Raw genomic sequence first — 23,719 nt, 5'->3', positions numbered from 1 at the left:
GGTTTTTGAGATTATTCCAGTTGTTTGTTGCATGCTAAATTTAACCATACAAACTAGTCCACAAGTTTATAGACATTTTTAAAATGAATTATTCTGCCACTGCCCCTAGGCAGGAATTCCGGACTTTGTGCTTTTATGCTTTTATGCACCATGTGGTGGAGGGGTAGCGTTGTATTTTAGCAAAACAACTTGAGCAGAACAAAATATGCGAGTACATTTTGTATACAATAAAATACTGTTTAACGACTTGTCCGTTTATTTTTGGCTTAGGTATTAATATTTTTTTTGTTCATTGAAATTATTAGAATTGTGAATCGACGAATGATGATGATTGGCGTTTGTCATGGATGATTGACATTATTATATGATAAAATATGAACCAATAGACCTAATACTCTGCTGTATTATCGTATGCGCCGATCGCTATCGACCACGATTAAAGATATATTTTTAATCGTGCTTTCGACCTACACTAATAAACCACACAATTAAAACAGAACTATTTTTAGATTCTGAGCGGAGCGAGTGTTTATTTTTAAATGTTTTGTTTGTGTACACGATAATACTTACGCGACGATACTACTTAAGTAGTCGAAACAATATAAGCTTCGATTTTCAACTTCAGTATCTTTTCCGATGGGTAAGCGAATCTAGTGGGTAGTTGGTGTATTCGGGAGTTCAACATTTAAAACTGCCAGTAGTTTTCAAAAGTGTGGGAAAAACAAAAAAAAATTAATGAAAAACGGGAATTTTTGACCAAATTGATTTTGATTTTTGGTTTAAATCTAAAAAAAATGTCTGTAGATACATGGCATTATCATTGAATGTTTATATTATTTTCTATATATACTATAACATTTTCAAAATATTTTGATTCATGTTGAGCTATTTATGGGCATACGAAACTTTCGATTATTATACAAGCTTTTTTTTAAATTAATGTCGGTAAAAACATGTTCGGTCGGTTAAAAACTTGAAAATGAGATACGTCATACATGATTCTTCGACCCCTCGTATGTTATTGTCGGTGGACATTAAAAAAAAGTTGAGCGTTAATCCTCAATCATTTTTTAAGTGCATCTGAAGTTCGAATTTTGACGAAATTCGTACAAATCATATACTTTTGCAAACGGTTTTGAGTTGGAAGTTTTTTAATAGATTTTAATTAGATTTTTGTTTAAGCATTTAAAATTAAGGTCTAATATCGATAAAATGTATCATATTATTTTGCACTTAAAAACTTATAAAATGTTTAATTTTTATAATTAAGGATTAAAAGTGTAAAATAAGGTTCCACGTTAATAGTTCATACTGTAACTAAAAATATCTAAATAATATATAAACACAGTTATTTTTATAGTTATTTGAAGTTCAAGTTTGGACAAATTAGATATTTTCACTTGGTCTATGTACTATATATACACAGATTTCTATATACTAGATAGCTAACTCCCACCATAAATTGAAGCTTCAAGGTCGGTTGGCAATTGTATGGTTATTTATTATTTTTAAACCAATGGTTTAAAAAAAGAATATTTTATATAAATCATTTTACATATTTTACCATTAAAAACGAAGTTATTCCTAATACATTTTGCATAATGAATGAAAATTACATTTAATGTTTGCCAACCGACTAAAAGGGCAGCTGTCCACAGCTGAGCTTCACTCCCATGTAAACTATATAGGAGTTCCTTATCTATCGTGTACACAGAATTATTCTGTGGTATGTATTCTGCGTCTGTGACTATCATAGATAACACATATAATAAAATGGTGGTCTTTAATCGTGGTTCGGCCCCATGGTCCTTATACTTAGTACCATGACAAAATAAATCATGCTTAGTACTAAATATAAGGTCTATGTTCGGCCCATGAGAATATCAGTGATTCGGATTATTTGGACATTGGCACCAAGATGGTCTACCTTGATCAATGATCGGCATCTTTGCATATCACAGACCACAGTCCACAGTATCACACTATCTGACCATTAGTTTAGGAGTGTTATCACGACGGTTATGAGTGGTCGTCATTCGTCCGTGTCCCGTGACGAAAGACGATGTTGAAATGTCGAATGTTTTTCAAAATTTGATCGGACGGCACCGGCTTCCTCAGGCCTCGACCGTGCTCACGAATTATTTGCGACAAACTAACGAGCCACCGTGGACTTCATTTTTCATTAAATACACTTCGGTGATCGACGACCAAAGGGGCCGGTCGCACTTCAATTGGAAAACTGGTGACTCAAACTATCACATTTTACGTTCCGGCTGTTTCCCATACATAAAGTACCATTGCACCAAAAGGCCATACGAAGACCTGCTAGTAGAGGACCGATTGTTTAATATTTTAAAGATCGTCAACCTGGGTGAGCGACTGACGGTTTAGAGAACTAAGGGTTGTAGGGCCTATACGACGTTTTTGTGATGTGCGATTCGCAATAAACTGTTGCACGAAAGCCCAAGACTATATTTTTTGTCGTATTTATAATATTTAACAAATAATTTGAATATTAACACCACAGAATAACATATTCTGTGTTAACACTATAATAATTTAGCGTGATTCATAGTACAATTTATTGAAAAAAATTCAGAAGCATAACTGGTAGGTTTTTAATTTTTATCCAATTCATTTTATGAAATTATTTATTGTATTCCATTTATACATCATAATATTATGCATAATATATAATGCAGTATTGTGGATCATGATTAATTATTAGGTAATTAATATTGATTATAATATGTTATTTTATGAAAATTAATGTTTCCCCGTTTCTCTTTTATAAGTTGCTCAACTTAAAATTAAAATTAAATTTACTATAATATACTAATATGTAGATTATTTTTATCAATTGAACTTTAATCATTAAATTATTCCATTGAAATTGCAATAAATAATACCATCTTAATTTCTTCAATTTGAATTTAATACATTTTGCTACTTATAAATGAGGCATGCTATTTAGTTTTTCCATGCATTTAATACAAATAACTGGTTTTATTCAAAATATTGTTTAAAAATTTGCAAGAATTTGTATTCTAGAAATGTAGTATTTGAAAAATAACCCATAGTATTGGTTTTAAAATATGTATCTATAATATGTAATGGTTTTTTAAGACTTTTTATTATTAATAAATAATGTAATTTTTCAGGTATACCATTGCTTTTGTATGGGCTTTTGTATGGTTTATCTGCTGTTTTTATGATTTCATATAAAGAAATAGTGAAGACACCTGAAGGAGATGTTTATGTTTATTTTCTTTTAAAAGAAGATAAGGGTTCAACACATTAAAACAATTTCAATATAGATAGTATGTTTTAGACAAAACTGAAATAAATGTTGTAACTTTATAAATTATTTAGAGTTATTTAATCTAAATGTTAAATATATAATAAATAATGTTTAGAAAATAATATAAATAATAGTAGAAAATATTGTCAGAAAAAAAAAACATAGCTTGAAATGTGATTAATATAAGCCCCTATATTATTAACTATATTATAAGTTACAACATAATTTAAAAAATATCAAGTTAAAATGTGCTCCCATACACAAATTATGATAACAACATACCTATAATGAAATTGTAAACAAGATAAAATTCATCTCTGGTTAATAATTTATTGTTACTATATTAAAAAAAAAGTTATATCGAAGAAAAAAAGAACACAGTTTTCATAAACATTTTAATTTTATGTATTTTATGAAAATATCTACCAATAACCAACAATTATTATATTTGTAACAATCCAAACCCGGTATAAAATTGTATAAACTATAAAGTTTCAACAATATAATTCATAGTATCTGCACTAGTTTGATTTATAAGCAATATACTTATAAGATTTACTAAAAATTTGTTGTTTAAGAAGTAACATTAAAAATAATAATTATAATAATACATCTATCACACCAACATATTTTTTTTTTGTAACATTTTTGTATAAAAATAATTTTGATTATTTGATAATCAAATTATGAAATTAACAACAATAAAGATATAAAATGCTAATCACAGAAAGGTTTCATACCTATAGGTTCCATAGTCACAGAAAATATTCTAATCATTCTCTGGTACCATCATGGCACGTCCAGTTTCTTTAACAGTAGATTTTACAATATTTTTGGGACCTAACTCCTTAACACTTCTAGTGAATCGTAACCCATGGCCAACTGTTTCAAATGTGTCCTGAGTCACTTCACTAACGTTATTGCCAAATCTATAAAAATATTTTTTGAAATTGTAAAAATTCCAACAGTTATAATATATTAGCTTACTTGTGATGAACTATAAGAACAGTATTGTTTGAAATACTGTTACCCAGCATTATCCCAGATTTCTCAAGTCCATCATAGACGATGCTAAAACCTTCAATTGCACCAGCCGCTATATCAAATACATTTGTCATTTTCTGGGAAGCTTCATTTTTGTCCATATTAGTAACACCCGTCAAAATCTTAGTTCCGCCTTTATGAACATGTGGTGCGAGAAATTTTCCAATAACACATGACGCTGTACCTATTTTTCCAGCTTTATAAAAACATTTTCATATTAATTTAAAATTAAGAAACTTGGTCTTGATAATTGATATTATATTATATCATATCATATCATACCGACATAACATGTTACATCTGCAGCAGTACCCGTCACATTTTTAGCAACTTTAACACCTTTTTTCATGGGAGAGCAGACATTTGTATCACTTTGAGAAGGTTTAATGTAATTGAGTAAACCAGGAGTGGAGTTGTTCATGAAATTTGTTGTTTTTTCAGCCCCCTTCACTAATCCGTTTGATAGAAAAGTAGCTCCCTTAACAATGTGTGCTGAGATGTTGTGACCTTTTTCTCGGGCCTTTTCAGACTCTTTTCTCAATGATTTTTTAAGTATATCTTCTAATACATCTGTGAAAAGTTCCAAATGTTCTGGAAGAACCAACACACCAATAGCTGAGTCTCTATTTTCAATATCAGGAAACAAAAATGCCCCAAACTCTGTTCGAAGACATGGTGAACCATTGGCGACAAGTGGATAGTAAATATCCTCAATACAAAGGAAATATCGCCGTGTGCTTTCTGCATTTGTACCTAAATAAAATAGTGTTATAATATTCTCAAATAAGTTAAGACATAAAAATAATTAAGTTAAATAAAATTTAATAAGTTACCTTCGAGCATAAAAATTTTAACATTTGATTTCTCTGATGGCGATGTTACTTGACCATCAGCGGCAATGAAAAATACTTGCGAATTATCACAGCTAACTAATAGGATTGCCATTGAACTCTGTTCAATGTCGACACGTAAGTCATTGAGCATTGCTGATAACTGGTTGTACGAGACTGGAGGTTCTGAAATATAAGATTGTTCTTCGTCCGAACGTGTGGCTTCTTGATATGATGGAGGACTTTGCATTGGCCTGCAGTCAGCGGCCATGTTAGAACCACTATCCCTTTGCAGCTCAACGATACGGTTTAAAATCTCTTTTCTGAAACAAACATGTCGTTACAGTACAATATAAATTGTGATTTTTTTTGTACACTTACTTTTCGGTTTTCAAGTACTGTAGTATGTTGTCAACCTCTGTCCATTCAAGACTCAGGTCGGTCGGATGAGTCAGTGGAACCGAGAAGACATTGTCGATGATGTTCAGACACTGTTCGTACTCCAGCAAAGCCTACAAACAGATATCAGTAAGTACAGTTCTAACAGTGGCGTATCTACAGGGGGGATATGGGGTTATGTCCCCCCTGGAGACCAAATTTTGTACACAATACAACATGTGTATATTAATATGAATATAATACGTGTATACTGAATGTCTATTAAACATTTTATATCCCACCCATTCCCCCTTGAAAAAATCCCAGATACACTACTGAGCTTATTATTATTATAATAACTACGGACTAACCAGATTCGTTTTGCCTTGAGACTCAAGATTCCTGGCTTCGCGCAGAGTGACGAAAAACTTGTCCGTGGCGGCTTTCACGCGACCGTAGAGTTCGGCGGTTTCACCAGGACCGGCCATTTTTCCGGGAGTTGAGCCAAGCACAAAACAAAATTCAAAAATATCGGCGTCGATTGTCGTTGTGGTCAGGATTCAAGACAAGTGACAACTGACTTACGGTTGTTACGAGTTATGCTCACGACTACAACGACTAGAAATGAAAGCGACGTTATCACAGCAGATCGAATATTGTGAAATGTTTCGTAATGACTCGGTTCGCGTTCCTTGACCTCGCACGGACGGAAAACGCTGAAAATCGAAATTTGAAATGTCTTATCCTGTCAGTGATAACGCGTGATTGGGCGCGAGTCGTAGCCTGACGTGGGATGAACACTGAAGACTGAAACACATAATAACAACTTGGCTATCATCAAATATTTGAATAATGTTATTATTGCTTATTATTGTTATTGTATGACTCATCAGTCATCACCCATGCCGCCGCAGTGTCATTTTTGCACATTGACGTTGGTACATTAATAGAAAAACGCCTCATCGTTTAATGAACTAATGTACCTAATTATAATAATATATTACTTATGTATTTTATAGTTTTATACGTTTATAACCACATCGGACATCGGTACAGACTTCTGTTCAGTGTTCTACACTGTTGTAACTTTAATTTTTAAAGTACCTTCCTACATAATATAGTAATATACCATTTACTTATAATATTAGGATTTATACGGAGCAACCCATTTAACTGCTACGGTGACGGGATTTAGTTGTTTTTTTCGATAGGGAGATGGGCAATATTAAAAAAAAAAAATTAAATACATATTATTTACAACAAAAAGTAAAAACAAATATCAGTAGGTTGTAGGTAGTAGGTACCTATAAATGTATAATTTATTAATTATAATGAACAATAAATATACGTGTATCACTAGTATAAAATATATCAGAGTAGGTAGGTTAGCCTAGTTGTATTAGTATAAAATTAAAAACATTTGTAAGTATACAAAAAAAATTGTACTTACCTACAGTTAGTAATTATAAACAGAATTGTAAACGCCTAGAATGTTATTTAGTAAACAAATCTATTACGTCTTCTGGTTTTACATTAATTTACATTAATTTCACAATGAATATTTAATGGTTAGTCTAATGTTAAATTGCTAACCCATTCAAACGATTTTATCCCATCGTCGTTATAATATAATCTACTTACTCACTGAAAACTGTCCCACACTAGGAAAAAAGTCCCGATAAAAAAGGTCCCATACTAGGAAAAGTCAATTAATTGAAAAAGTCTAAAATAATAAATTCACGTGTATCTATATAATTGTTATAATAATGCAATTAACAATATACCTACTATATTAATCACGACTCTTTCTTATGTTATGACTTACGGCTATAAAAGGCCTCGCACTAGGAAAAAGTCAATTAACAATCACTAAACTTTTTTTTTCCGATTACCAATCGGCTATCTATCTACATTCTAGACCTGCAGGGGTCACCAACTAATTTCTACGGGGGTCCGTTTTGAAACTTACCAAACTTCCCACGGTGGCACGGTCCAAGACACATTTACATACCCAATGACTTTTTAGTTTTTTCACACATTAACAATTAATAATAATCATACTAAATCATAATAAAATGTACTTTGGAAATTCTTAGATATCGTTTTTTTGACATACGTTAACGCAGCGGCGCGAGCGTCTAACGCTACTAACGTAGCTATAATCAGTCAACTTCTATGAATTATTTTTTGCACCTATTGGCTTTCAACGTAACGCTCGGCGAAGGAGACACGTATATGATATATATTAGTGATACGATAAGATTTATAACCATATACTCACAATATCGGAAAATATTTGTGTACGTCATTTTATTATAAAAATATAACGTAAAAACTATATTATATATTTTATAATTACGCAGTTATTATAGGGGGCCGTAAAAAACGTTTCTGCGGTCCGGATGCGGACTATAATATAGACTTATCTTAGGTATGATCCGAAAATATTATGGATAATCCATTTTGTTTAAATCAGTATTTAAACTATCCGTACTCGTTGATTGTTAAAAATTGGATAAAATAAGTTTTTATGCAACACAAAAACAACCACCAAAAAAGGGTGTACGGTAAACAGAAATATACCCAAATTTACAATGAATGAAAAATTGAAAACAATTATTAAAGCATTTTTTTTAATAATATTGTGTGTATAATAATATAATGAAGTTTTTTAAATCAAATGGTGAGTGAATATAAATAAGTAAATTTAAAACTTTTATACTTTAGATACCTACTTCCATTATTCCCCAACACTTTAATTTTGAAGGTACCTGTGTACATTAGTTGAATATTTTTATAAATTATAATTTGAATATAAATTAAAATTCCAGTTAAATATTATGTAATACCTTACTTATTAGTCCGAAGAATTAAAACGATTTTTTCAATTTACACTAATGATCCACTTATTATTAAAAAAAAAAATATACCCAGTATGAACGTATTTTTTCGACCTACGCGCAATCCCATCGAAAATTGCTTATATTGTACTCCTTAAAACGGTCGGTATTGAATTGTCTTGAACGATTTATACAGTTATATACCGAGGAATAAGATATAGTCCGAACTGTGGCAGTGTCCAATAGACAATAGTACATAATCTACGCCGTAATTTTACTGTGACGGGCAACCAAACGTACGGACTACGTCAATCTTGATATTGGTCTTCGCTGGTGACGAACTTCGTGAAATACTGGTACCAGTGGCGCACACTGGAGGGTTCAAGGGTAGCAGCTGCTACCCCTGATTTTTTTGGTGGGTGGGTGGGTGCCGTGGGTAAGTGTCCCCAAGCTACTAAAATATCCACAAAGTAACAATATTCTACTATGTATAAAAATATTTAAATAATATAGGCTATGGCCATTAGAGTAAAAGCCAATATAAGAGGTAAGTAGGTAACTGACTAAATACCTACTAATGAGTATTTTATCATCCATAACATCGTAGAATAGATTCTCATGGTGGCATGTTTTCACGATGTTACAAAATACAAATTACAATCAAATCGGTATTCGGGATAGGCATTCCTACCGCGCGAGGTGGGAATACGTCGGAATCAATAAATTAATTTGTTTGTAGTTTGTGACTCTGTGCTAAATTCTAATGCATAAAGGTGAAGGTGAACGATTTGTTAAAATTATAAAATATTTTAATTTGTATTATTTATTAGTTATTACCATTGATTACTGATCAAAGATTTTATAATTTAAATATTAATTTTATAATATATAAATTAATTATTAAATCAATGATTCGTATAATCGTATAAATGTCTGGATTATATTTCTATTTTCGATGAACAACATAATAATATATATATATTGTAAATTATGAAACGAGCATCTTCCACCACCGTCCGACTTCTATTTATAAACAAATGGTACTATTACTATAGATACAGCTATACGCACCAGGCGCTCCAGCTATGAAATTTTCCAAACTGGATTTATATTTAATTCACACTAATAATTTTGTATAACGTATATCGATGGAATGACGACGACACGAGAGACGAGACATATAATTGGCATTCACACAGCTCGCACAGCTACGTTATTACTATTAGACATTAGTTATTACTATTTTCTGTGTTATAGTGTTGTGAGTTATTGTTTTTCATTAATATTTATTATAGTGGCATGGTGCACTAGTAAACAATTACAATATTTTTAACTTCCTACAAAATGCCGAATTCAAATATTGGTTTAGACTTGTTGTGTTCATGCGGTAAAAAAAAGTTGAACTTAAATGAAACGAATTGGAAGCGACATATTTCGTCCTGTAAATCAGAAGAGAGACTAAAAATCTCAAAAACATGCAATAATTTAACCAATTATTTTTCAAGAAAAAGAGATAATTCTACAGTGTTTGATGGACTTGATGGAACATCATTGCAAAAGAGTAAGTATTTAATTAAATTTAAGGGGGCTAGAGCGTAATCCATTCTAGGGAGTAAAAACTATGCGTTTTATATTTCAGTTTATATGGGTCTATTGGGTCTTGTGAATGTGTTGAAAATAAATGAACATTAGTGTGTGTAATTCGTAGTACCGTCGTACCGAATATAAGATATACAAATTATAGCGCAGGGCTCTACAAATCATTAAAAAAAAAAAACTTAAAAATATTGAATAAAGTTAATAAAGTTAATAAAGTTATTGCATTAGTCAAATAGACCTGGGACATCCTGTATATAAATTACTTTTTTCACAATAATATTATCAAATATACTTAGTAATATCATAGACTGACAGACTGTTTTCGCTCAGAATCGTTTTTCTTATACAATGATATTATATCATTGAATTCAAATTTAACACCATCCTTTACAGTGACCCACTTGTAACCTACTGTACAGCAGAGAGAATCCACTTACCCACCTTTTTATACTTTATAACGTTATAGATGCCTATGTGAATGTATAAATATTACCACATTTCAAATTTCATTATATGAAATCTGCTGTTTATGAATTTTGATATTAAAAACAATATTAAATTAACAAAATTTAAATTAAAAAAAAACTAACTTATTTGTCATGTAGGTCTAACCTCTATTTGGCTTAATTATTGAAATTTTATGATATATATACCTAATATAATATATATTACCTACTTTTAATACACATGCCAAAAAGGCCCACACCAGTTAGATACACATTTTTACATTAATTTTTATATGTTAAATAGGAAAATCAAATTTGCACAATATTTTTAATCAAAACCGCAAAGTCAATGATTTAAAAGGTAGGTAGTTTTTTTTTTTTTGTAAGAATTGAAATAAAATTATTAGTGTTTTTATGTTAGCAAAAACAATTTGCTTGTTTAATAGGAACTGATAAAGCATGTGGTATATCTAACGAAGACCAGATCTCTGAACTTGCTAAATCATCAGGTTAATTTTTATTCAACTATTTTATTTTACTTTTTATTTATATTTATTTTATATTATGTTGTGTTAATGTGTTATTAGGTACAACAAGTTTAAATGACATTGTTGTCAATGTCAATGAAGATCACATTTCTGGAGTTGATGATTTAGAAGGTAATTTAATTTGATTTTATATACAACTTATAATAATTTTAAATTTGCTTGTTTAATAGGAACTGATAAAGCATGTGGTATATCTAACGAAGACCAGATCTCTGAACTTGCTAAATCATCAGGTTAATTTTTATTCAACTATTTTATTTATATTTATTTTATATTATGTTGTGTTAATGTGTTATTAGGTACAACAAGTTTAAATGACATTGTTGTCAATGTCAATGAAGATCACATTTCTGGAGTTGATGATTTAGAAGGTAATTTAATTTGATTTTATATACAACTTATAATAATTTTAAATTTGCTTGTTTAATAGGAACTGATAAAGCATGTGGTATATCTAACGAAGACCAGATCTCTGAACTTGCTAAATCATCAGGTTAATTTTTATTCAACTATTTTATTTTACTTTTTATTTATATTTATTTTATATTATGTTGTGTTAATGTGTTATTAGGTTTAGGTACAACAAGTTTAAATGACATTGTTGTCAATGAAGATCACATTTCTGCAGTTGATGATTTAGAAGGTAATTTAATTTGATTTTATATATACTTTATAAAAATGTTGATTTAATTTTTATTTGTTTGTTAAATAGGAAGTGAAAAAGCTTGCAAAATTTCTAATGAAGACCAGTCTCTTACTATTTCTGTTGCAAAAGGTAAATTAATATTTTATTACTATATGTTAAGTTAATATTATATAAATTAATTTCTTTGCTATTAATTTTCTTTCCCCGAGGAAAAAATTAATTATAAGTACCAGGTTTTAACGCAATAAATAATCTTTTCTTTTCGTACGTCATTTCTCTAGTAACTTAATTGCTTATAATAGTCCGGATTAGATATCAACTTTTATACCATTGTAAAAATATATACAATTTTTCTCATTTTTAGAAGTTGGTATCGAAGAAAAAGATCCTATAAAAATAATTGCATCTGGACCATTTTCTTATGAAAAAAGAAAATTAATTCTTAGCTGGGGTCCTCATCAGCCTCAGAAAGAGGATATGTCCAAGAACTGTTTTCCTATGCGAAACAATAGGAGTTTTCTTCCTTCGTGGTATAAAAAAACATTACCTGAGGCACTACCAGCTCAAGAGAATGGCTTTCATATTCGTGCAGTACAGACCGTATATTTTGTTTATATTGTATTTTAATTGGAAATGATAAGCAGTCTGTTTGGGTCACGACAGGGTTTGGCACATGGAGCAAGGCAACACAGAGACTAATTATGCATGAGACTTCTTCCTTTCATGTTGAAGCTTCTCTTAAATTAAAATTAGAAGATCAGTGTGTGCCTCTTCAACCTTCAATTCTTAGAGCAAGGAACACATTTGTTGCTACGAACCGTCTAATTGTCACAGCAATTATTGACATAATTCTCTACCTTGCTCAACACTCTTTGGCTCTAAGAGGTCACAGAGAAAATTGGGAGACCAATTTACGTGGAAATTTTAAAGATTTGGTTTGTTTATTGGGAAAGTATCACCCTGTTCTTGGATCATATATAGCTGGCCAACGTTTAAAAAAAAAAACAAAATATGATTTCATATCGTGGAGAAGGCAAAATGAACTCATTGACGCAATGGCTGGATACACTCGTGGTGTCATTCTAAAACAAATTAAGTGTGCTAAGTTTTTCAGTATAACATTAGACAGTACATTTGATAATTCTAGAAAAGAGCAGCTCTCCTTTGTGATTCGCTACATTCATGATGAGACTGCCGAAGCCCATGAAAGGTTAATCAGTATGAAAGAATGTGCAAATACTTCGGCACAAAATATATTTGAAATAGTAGAACAAATATGTGCTATATATTCTTTAGATTGGAAGCAATACTTGGTTGGACAGTCCTTCGATGGTGCAAGTAATATGCGTGGTGCATATAATGGACTTCAGGCCATAATTAAACGTTCTAATCCGGCTGCAGTTTTTGTTTGGTGCTATGCACATCGGCTTAATTTAGTTGTTATTGATGCGGTAAGCTGTTCACCCAATGCAGTTGATATGTTCGGGATTTTAGAATCTATTTATGATTTTATATGCTCAAGTAAGAAACGAGTGGCCTTATTTGATGAATTTCAAGAAAAAATATATGGAAGTACACAACGTAAACGACGCTTCAAGAGAGTAAAAACTACTCGTTGGTGGTCCCATGATCATGCGCTCAATACTGTTTTAGACACGTTTGATGCTTTATGTGATACCTTACAAAATATCCAAAATAATGAATGTTCAAGTGATCGCAAAGGTGCTCATCAGGCTCGGAGTTTAAAAGAAAATATCATGTGTGATAAATTTTTAACCACAGCCATCACATACAAAAAAATGTTTCAAATTATCACTCCTCTCAGTAAAATGCTGCAGGCCAAAGACATAGATCTTATCGGAGTTATTGATCTAGTTAAAGAAAAAATACAACACTTAGAAACATGTAGAAGTGACATAGAATTTTCCACTGTCCTTAACCAAGTCGAAGAGTTCAAAAAGTTTTCAATTAACGAATGTGAAGATTTTAAGCCGATTCCACATAATCGGATTAGACGGGTACCACGTAAAGCTGACGAAATAGCTGTAGACGAAGTTATTGAAGACCCATTGCAAAATTATAAAATTAAAACATATTTTATAGCATTTGATACAGCTATTACTCAGATAAAAGAAAGGTTCAATGAAATATCCAGTGGTTTATTTAAGGATCTGTCATTATTTTCTCGACGTCGCATGGAAGAAATATCTAATGATCTCAATAAATTGCCAGTTGATGCATTTAAAGTATTTTCTGATACATATAGTAAATTTGTTGATAAGGAAGATTTAAAAAGAGAATATGTACAATTCATAAAATGTTATTTTAATTTTGAAAAAGTTAAGCTAATTCCAACCCGTCTTCATGATTCTCAATCAGACACCGAAGATGAATCTATTGACCATTTACAAAGCGACTTGGAAGATTCTCAGAACACAGTAGAAGATTTTACTATCCCCAAGCTTCCTTTAAATGGATGCAGTTTATCAACAGTATTGAAGGTTGTTAAAATAAGTGGTTTACAGTCTGTATTTCCTGTCCTAAGCATAGCTTTGAAAATTGCTGTAACATTACCTGTTGCTAGTACTACACCAGAAAGAACTTTTTCCAAACTAACAATAATCAAAAATAAACTACGCAGTACCATGACTGAAGGTCGCCTTGAAAATTTAATGGTACTTTCATGTGAAAATGACATTAAAATTGACTCAGACACTGTTATTAACACATTTGCCAATAACAGCAGCTTGTTGCAAAAAGCTTTATTATATTAATTTGTTATACAACAGTATGTAACCTAGTCCCAGTGTGCATAAATTGTATTTATAGGAAACATTTGTATTAAATATGTATTAAAATATAATTATATTTAGTAATTAGCAGAGAACATAATATATCTTTTTTAAATTAGCGTTCAATACTTTAATATTTAGTTGTTGAAGATTAAATAAAAAAAAATAATTGCATTTTTTATTCAATTTTATATTTATTATTACTTCTTAATACTATAGTAATATTTATGAAGAAAGTTATACAATACTACCTAAGGGGTGTGGGGGCGAAGCCCCTGCGGGTCTGTTTTTGAAAGTGAATTGGTGGGTGGGTGGTATTTTTCCATTCAATATGCTACCCCTGTTTATTTTTGAGTGTGCGCCACTGACTGGTACAAAAATATCGAATCGTTGATGTTCTTTGGCCCAACAACCAATAAAAGTGGTGGTGTTCGTTAGGTTGTCCATCCAAAACATCCCGTGATATAAGTGTATAATGAAATTGTGTGTATAAATACATTTTTTTGGATATCTATTCGTCCGTAAATATTGAACGGTAATACAATTTTAAAATATATTAATAATTAATAAAAAAATAATTTGAACACAATGGTGGTGACTATCAACAATGGTGGAACTGTTATTTTATGTCAAAATTGCTTACTGTTTTACTAAAATATCAAAATAATTAGCTTTTCCAGTGTTTTTACAGTTTGGTGTTTCTGTTACCTATATAATATAATATGAATATACATTTTAGTTTTGGTGACCATAGTAGGTACTATGATAATATTATTGATTTATATCAATAATTAATAAATACCATGTTTCTGGTAATATCTTGACGAAAACTAGTTGCATATGTTTAATAGCAATGAGTAATGATTATAAGACTATAGGAGAGTCATGGGTCATTCTCATTTTTCTCATCGACTCGTAATGATAGGTTTATGATAGGTAATATACGTTTTTCACGTGTTCGTCGAGAAAGGTAAAAAGTTATAGAGGTAGATGGCGCTGCCATTATTGGCCGGACGCGTCGTTTGAATGCATTAAAGGACGAAAACGTTATATAATTAATATAATCTGTGGTTATACTGAAGAATAGAAAAGATACAATATCTATGGAATAGATATTATTGAAATATATCTATCATAATATATTTTTAATTTTTATAAATTTTCAACAAAAAGCAAAATCGCGTTAGCAATCTCGATAACGTTTAACAATAAATGCGACATTTTATTACAGTAAAACTCTAAAATATAACGCAAGTAATCAACAAACGTAAGTACAATTTTTAAAAACTTTTTTAATTCATTATAAAACAAAATTAATTTTCTTTTTTTTTAATTCTGTGTCTTGGTTTTTACCGTACTTTTCCACGTGTATAAATTATCTTATACATTTCATTCTTCAAAAAAAGTATACAAATTAATCGAGTTGTTGCAACGATATAATAAATATAGGTAAGTACTTTATGTATTTACAAATTATTGTATCCTTTTTAAATTTGATGATGGAATTTGCAGATTATAATATATGTACTACATCTGCAGGTGCTTCAAAATCGTCTTGCGTAAGTTCCACTATAAGCACGCGTGACTCTGTAATATTGTTATATACCAATGGGCAACGGCACGCGTACTTACGCATATCTATAGATAAATATTTCAGTATACATTAAAATAATAGTACGTATAAGACGTATATTTAAAATCTGAACGTTCATATACCTACCTATATCGAATGCCGTTGCCCAATACATTTAGGTATAAACATATATATTATTATACATACCTATTGGTTTATTAATTACAATATTTGGTTCACGATGTTCGCGTATAGGTATATTATGTAGTTATCTATATACCATCAACCTATTTAGGTAGTTTGATTGAAAATTACTTTGGCTTTACAACGCGTATCAATCAGTGTTCAAAGTAACGACTATGAGTCTATATCGAATCCATGTACCTATATATAATACGTACCTAATTATATATGCGTATATAACCCTCTCAACAGCAGAGTCGGAATCGACCTCGATGTAATTCAGTAATATAATTGTGTTAATACCTTATAGGACGCGTGCGAAATTATTATTACTCCACGTTTTCTTGTGGATGCATTATACGCTTGTATAGTATATAAATGTCGAAGGACATATAAACTTGTAGGCTGCTGCAGTTTCAGCCATTAAGTTTCGTCTAATGTATATACTTATATTACCAATCGATTTCGCAATCAACCATATATACCTATATATTATACTTATTACCTATATAGGTATCTATACAATTTATAAATTCGTTATTTCGTATGGTAGGTACCTATGTGCACCGCATGTATAATAACTGTGTCGTAATCACTTCCGGATCACATTGCACCTGCGAGACCCATCATCGGATGTGATCTGCAAGACAAATTGGGAGTATAGGCACCTATATATGTACAGAATGGTTCACCGAGCATGCTCAGCTCCATTTTTTTCGTTTAATGATGAAATTATTCAAATTATGATCTTTATTTTGTTTTAAAATATACCTACTTAAAGTCTAGTGCTTTCAAATTCTTGAGATTTTTTGTGTTACTTGACGAGTGTCCTGTGGCGATACAAACTTCTGTTTTTCAAATGAAAACCTCCATTCTTACTGTAAATTATTTAGTAGATAATTTTTTGAAAATGTTGATGTATCTAATCCAAAATTTGAACGAGTAGTTCTCAGTTATTATAATTTTCATCCTATAAGGATAACAGTCCTTAAAAATGGTTTTACGAAAATATAAAATAGATGGAACATTGAATCTAGTATTTATATTAAAATTGATTCATATTTACAATTAATATTGTCTATAATCACCTGCATATTTCCCATATTATCTTCCTAACCCATTATGATAAATGTGGACCTATTAATCTTATACAGTTATACTATACACAATAAGTGAAATAACTCAAATACTAGTCGTTCGAATTTTGATTTTGATACGTTGACATTTTCAGAAAAATTATCTGCTAAATAATTGACAGCTAATTGAAGAAAAAGGGGTGAGCATACTTGGCGAATCAACCTGTATATAAAATCCTTAATAAGACAGGAAATTATAATATAATATATATACATATCCTACAGACTACAGTTACTGTAAAAATTATTTTTAGAAGATATGGAATAATCGAAAATAACTGTCAAAAATATCTATAGGTAGGTAGTGATTATATTATGAACTGTAGAATTTAAACTTAATTTATTAAATTTAATGCCTACATCTAACTATTATTTTTATTTTGTATGAATATAGTTAATAAGTTCTCATTTTACATTTTTGTAGGTATATGTATTTTTTTTCACCTGCTATAATTACTCGAATTAATTTTATTTTTCTGTAGATACCTGAATATAGGTGTATATAGAAGCCTAATTATTCTACGTATTGTAAAATTATTATTTATAATTTAACTTCATCCTATTTTTTTTTAACAGGTTAGATTTTTTAATCATATATAAATTTGTTTTAAATATAATTATTATATTTTTAATGCATAGCTTTATAACTATTTCCTATATGGCATTATAAGTATATATCCCTGTACAATGTACAATATACATAATGGTAATGACTAATGTGTTGTTATACATATAAGTAACTGTATTTTATATTATAGTTTTTAAATACCCGAGCTTCCCCATTATAGAGCCATGCAAGTATTGAGGTATACATACTATTACGTAATATACAATTAAATCAAATAATTATTTTGAGGAATAACATAATAGATATAATTGTTAGCCAAATGAATCGAATTCGTTTGTAATTTTTATACCAATTAGGTAAGTACCTCGTACAGTACCTATATATATATATTTACATATTTTTAAACATAACGAATCATGTGATATTATTATACATTTATAAGACAATTGTTTGGGCTTTATATTATAGTAAAATATATGTAATGTAGATAAGTGATAGATTTTTTTAACACGTTCACGGCCAAGTTTCACAAATGTGGGTGTCTTTAGGTGGACGTATAGTATGTGACATGGTGAGTATTGTTTTCACATGGGATTTATTTTCACCGGTTTATTTTAACAAATATCAATTAGTTCCCGTGGTCTATTCCAACGATTTTATTTTTTTACAGCAATCTTGGGGACCAAATTTACATTTTTTACATCAGGTTTATGTCAAAAGCCATTTTATACGTGGTTTTTTCAAAGAGCACTCGGATTTACTCTCGGTCATGAACGTAGGAAAAACAATAAATAAATGCAGATATCTATGTAGGTTGTATATAGTTACCCACTTTTTTGATCATTTAAATGATAATAATGAAATGTCAGAAAAGCTAAGTTGAACGATTTTATATAAATTAATTAATTCTAAAATTAAAATTTGGAAGAAATTATTGATCAAAAGAAACTATGGATGGGCTAACATTTAAAAAAAATCAGTCTAAATCCTATATAGATTCAAGAACAAGATTATTAGATTTAGTCATAGTTACCTATATGGCTATATATAGCTATGCCATAATTTAATTTATAGTAACTATTTGTGCATCGTGACCAATTTCAAAAACGTCAGGGGCTGGTTTACGTCTATAATCAATTATCTACCTATATGATGTTTAATATTTATATATCTAAGATACATTACGAAAATTAAAACGATTTTGCATCATCAATAGTATTGATTCAATACATAATATTATAGTTTATGTAATTGTATATTGTAACTATTTGTTATTTGTAACTATATGCAATTGTAACTACCTATTTGAGATTAATATGCATACAAAAATTCATTAGAAAAAAATATTATTACTGTCGTCAAAATAACGTATTGTACCTATTTGTTATGATTATTTTGTAATAATACATATTTTTGTCTATCTACACTATCTATGTATGAGTAGGTATTAATATTTTAACACTATAGGTATTTTAAATAATGACTATCTAACTGGTGTATGTAATATAGCATCGTCTTTATTCATTAGTTATAAAAATGTAATAACTATTGTGATGAACTGCTATATTTTAGGTTTTAGTGTACTACGACATTTTGGTAAGAACACGTGTATATATAGCTATATAGATAATATAATATCACATAATATTATAATATGCATTTCCGAATACATTTTTGATATGTCGATTAATGAGTAATGACTATCTAGAATGCACCGAGAAAAAAGATGTGTGAGGAATTTCCCGAAATAGCATGGTCATCAAGAAAATATAATATTTAATAGATTGTTAAACGATAATGGGGACCAATATAGAATTCGGTGGATTTACGATCGAATCTATACTTCGGCCTCTATTTTTGAAAAAAAATTCGTACTACACATTTTATTTACAATGATATGATACAGTGACGTGGAGGGCTAAGTTCTTCACCCTTTTTTGCACAACTTACACATCTTTATAATTTTTAGATTCTGAGCAGAGCGAAGAACCTATAATGGTTTTACAATGATGTTTTTTTATCCTATATCTTGGTAAACAAAATTTCTACCAGAAGGAGTGCTTCGATTTCAACATAATATAGTATCTTATCTTTCAAGATCAAGATGGTACTTTAAAGAGGTCATTTTCGAGTTTCTCAATAGTTTTTTAACGCCATGGGAAAAACCACCAAAATGTATTTTACCAGCCTATTTTTTTTCTAATGTTATCTGTTTATCCCCATAGAAACGAATAAATTAAAAAAAATTACCAACTAGGTATAATATTACATACAATTAATATAATATATGGTTACTATTATTAATACATATTTATGATTTATACATTTTCTTTCGTCCGCTCAGATTCGTTTTTTATCAAATGCAATCATTCCATTCAAATCGAATACTGTAATAAAACATTATCCTGTCCTCAAACTTCCATCACCGCTGACCTAATCCAGTAATCCACTCCGATTCACTTCCCCGATTTTTTTTGGTAACAATTCTTTTTTGTAAATAAAATTACACATTATTGTTTGGTAACTACGAACCAATTTTTAGTTTACAAACTTAAGAAAATATACTTATGACTAATGACAAATGTGTATATATGTATGAAATATTCAAATATATATTATGCTGACGTGATGTTTAGCTCACATCGTGTAAATAACTGACCGGGACGTCTGGCGGCAGATAGTTATGATAGAGTCTACATGGAGGTAGTCGATAGAATCTATAGTCGGCGGTTGATAGTGGAACTCGAGGGCTGACAACGACCTGAAGAGGACCTGCAGACGACCAGCTCAACCCACATTTGGACATCGGCACCCACGACACACCATGGCCCGATCGGTAACCCGGAGTTATAATTTATAAGTATACTTTCGATGTTGTAAACTTGTAACTTGTAGTAGATAATAATAATACATTAATATTCAATAACAGATATACATATATATATATAAATTACGTTGAGTACTTTGCTTCACATAAGGTAATAACCCTAGTAATAATATCACATACCGAATCGAGTTTCCGAGACCTCGTTAATATACAGAACGACTCCTGAACGGGTAAGAGCCCAGGTGAAGAGGAGACGTTACAGCAATAACAATGTACCTAGTACCTACCTATATCGGCTATATCCTATATGTACCTCATACAGTCATACTTGTATGGTTGTATAATATATGTATATAGGTAGGTTTGTCAAATAAACTTCGAAGTTGAAATAATATGTACTGAATGATTCACCAACCACGCTCATCCCAATGTTTTCCTTTAATATTGAATTTGTTCTGAAACTGATTTTTGGAATTTTTAAATATACTTAAAGACCATATTTTCAAATTCTTGATTTTTTTGTATCACTTAACGAATGTCCTGTTGTAACTTCTGTTTACAAATGAGAACCCCTGTTTTTTACTTTAAACTAATTAGTGGATTTTTTTTTTTTAAATGTTGACGAAAAATTTGAACAAGTATTTTTTTAGTTGTTAAAATGTTTGTACTAAGGATAATATAGACAATAGAGCTTAAAAATGGTTTTTTAGAATTATAAAACAGATGTAATATTGGATCGATCTAATACTAGATCTAGTATTTATTAGACTTGGACTATTTTTACAGATTTTTATAGATTATTAATGTCGATGGGTTCATTTTAATCACTAAAATTTTCAAATCACCATAGTCATCATATCTTCCAAACCCATTATATCATGGACCTACTATCCTTATATTGGTACACAAAGTTGAAGAACTCAAAAACTACTAGTTCGAATTCTGAATTATGTACCATACATACAATTTTTGAGAAAAATGATCTGATAAATAATTTACAGTAGAAAAGGTGGGGGGGGGGGGGGTTATCATTTGAAAAATAGAAGTTTGTATCTCCACAGTACACTTTGTAAGTATAGTACCTACAAAAAATCTCAAGAATTTAAAATTGTTTGTATGGTCTTTAAGTACTTAGGTATAGTTATAAAAATGCTAAAAATCAGATTTTGAATACAACTGTATTATTGAATAAAAAAATGGGGTGAACATGCTTGTTGGATTTCCCTGAATAAAGGTAAGTACTAAAATATCAGTTAAAATGTGTAACGTTTACCAGGAAACCGACTAACCGAGAGAACAATTCCATTATATTTTAAGCGTAATGTTCTTTTTTTAAAACAGCGTACAAATAGTTAGTTTTGTGTTAAAATAGCACTCAAGTGTCTAAAGTGATAAGTGATATACAAAAAGATATATAACTAGGTATACATACTCTCAAGTTTGTTTATCTATTAGAAAATAAAACCATGAAATGCGTGTACTCTATTATGTATGTTAAAACTATATAGTGCACACTTAATAGGTGCGGGTCATAGGTACATGTGTACATATACAAATATATAGCCTCTATATATTGTGCCTATATAGTTTATGTAAGGAGTAAAACCTTTTGTTGCAGATTATAAATAATTGTCGATGTAATGCTTAAGCAGTTCTGGCAGCGTCGTCGATGCTACAAAAAAAAAAAAAAAACAAAAATTATAAATAATTGAATAAACATTTTAAATTGTATTTATAGGTATATGATAATGATATTATAGGTACCTAATACCTACTTAATACTTTCAAACATGAAATTACATGCGTATAATACATTAATATACATAAATATCTAAAAATGATAACTTATTTACAATTTACTGTATAAAAAAAATGTAAAGAGCTTGAATTAAAATTATTGAATTAAATAAATCACGAAAACATGATGAACTTTTCAATAAGCGAATACTTTTCATAATGTAATATATATACACATATATACGCATTATACAATAATAATTCTTCGTAACTTTTAGTCTATTTATTATATATATACGAAAGTCGAGAGACTACTTAAATGTATAAAATGTATATTATATAATAATATATATATATCATATGCAAACATAATATAGATATATATGCTATACCTAAATCTGTGTAATATGTCTGAGATCATCGACTGCAGATATCATCTATAAGACTTTATGTGGTCTGTGTGACAAGTGAATTCCTCCAGTCTTCCCGAACAAAAGTGTAAAAAAATTGTATGTAATCAATTTTATCGTCGTCGAAACAGTATATCACAATATGAACCTCATGGCTGACAACTACGCAGTATCAGGGTATAATTTTATATTTTGTACAAGGGGTAAAAAAATAACAAACTCATATAAAATTGAGAATATCTGTATTATATTCTGTGTTTGCGTTATGTTTATATGTATATAGTACATCTACGCATATAATATATATATAATATTATATAGTACCTATATTATAATACATATATAATATTATATAGTAGGTACCTATAACACACTTACCGGAAAAGTAAATTAACGATTTTGAATCGGGAACGGGTTAAAAAGTTTGCCAGACTGACAGGTGGCGGCATCTGACGACGTGCCGCCGTCTCCAGTTGACGGATAGGTATATATACCTACCTGTGTATATATAATGTATATATATATCATATATACAACGTCGCTGGCGCGCGCGCGCTCGTGTATGTGCGTATGTCATGATGGCCGAGACGGCCGGTCTCATTAAGTGGGAGGCGCCATATTATGGCCATTTCCATACACCTTCCACATAAACACACACAAACGCACACAGACGCACACACACACACACACACACACACACACACACACACACACATATACACTTGAGTCAAATAAAATAATAATAATAATGAAAAAAAAATAGTAGAGAGAGAAAAAATACGCATATATATATACACACACACACGAGCACAGAAAAACACAAACACACACACACACACGCGCTCGGAATGAACCCACGTA

The 23,719-nt window shown here is 30.1% G+C and overlaps 3 protein-coding genes across 3 annotated transcripts; 2 read left to right on the top strand and 1 right to left on the bottom strand.

Moving 5' to 3' along the window:
- The first annotated feature begins 1,804 nt into the window (after positions 1-1,804).
- Positions 1,805-3,364, top strand: LOC132945298 (uncharacterized protein C15orf61 homolog). The gene is made up of 2 exons (XM_061015000.1): positions 1,805-2,371; positions 3,162-3,364. Exons 1-2 carry the CDS (start codon positions 2,071-2,073, stop codon positions 3,299-3,301), a joined length of 441 nt encoding a protein of 146 aa, XP_060870983.1. The 5' UTR covers positions 1,805-2,070; the 3' UTR covers positions 3,302-3,364.
- Positions 3,244-6,379, bottom strand: LOC132945297 (protein spartin). The gene is made up of 6 exons (XM_061014999.1): positions 5,925-6,379; positions 5,557-5,687; positions 5,179-5,498; positions 4,628-5,098; positions 4,289-4,541; positions 3,244-4,230 (listed from the first exon to the last, which is right to left on the bottom strand). Exons 1-6 carry the CDS (start codon positions 6,039-6,041, stop codon positions 4,071-4,073), a joined length of 1,452 nt encoding a protein of 483 aa, XP_060870982.1. The 5' UTR covers positions 6,042-6,379; the 3' UTR covers positions 3,244-4,070.
- Positions 6,380-9,737: 3,358 nt separating this feature from the next.
- LOC132945701 (uncharacterized) lies at positions 9,738-14,406 on the top strand. The gene is made up of 12 exons (XM_061015462.1): positions 9,738-9,954; positions 10,743-10,799; positions 10,885-10,947; positions 11,026-11,097; positions 11,157-11,219; positions 11,286-11,357; positions 11,417-11,479; positions 11,558-11,629; positions 11,699-11,761; positions 11,997-12,232; positions 12,277-13,391; positions 13,458-14,406. Exons 1-12 carry the CDS (start codon positions 9,738-9,740, stop codon positions 14,404-14,406), a joined length of 3,042 nt encoding a protein of 1,013 aa, XP_060871445.1.
- Positions 14,407-23,719: the final 9,313 nt, after the last annotated feature.

The sequence above is a fragment of the Metopolophium dirhodum genome, chromosome 5, assembly GCF_019925205.1.
Source record: "Metopolophium dirhodum isolate CAU chromosome 5, ASM1992520v1, whole genome shotgun sequence".
In the NCBI taxonomy this organism is placed as follows: Eukaryota; Metazoa; Arthropoda; class Insecta; order Hemiptera; family Aphididae; genus Metopolophium; species Metopolophium dirhodum.
This window is presented reverse-complemented; position numbering and strand designations above follow the sequence as displayed.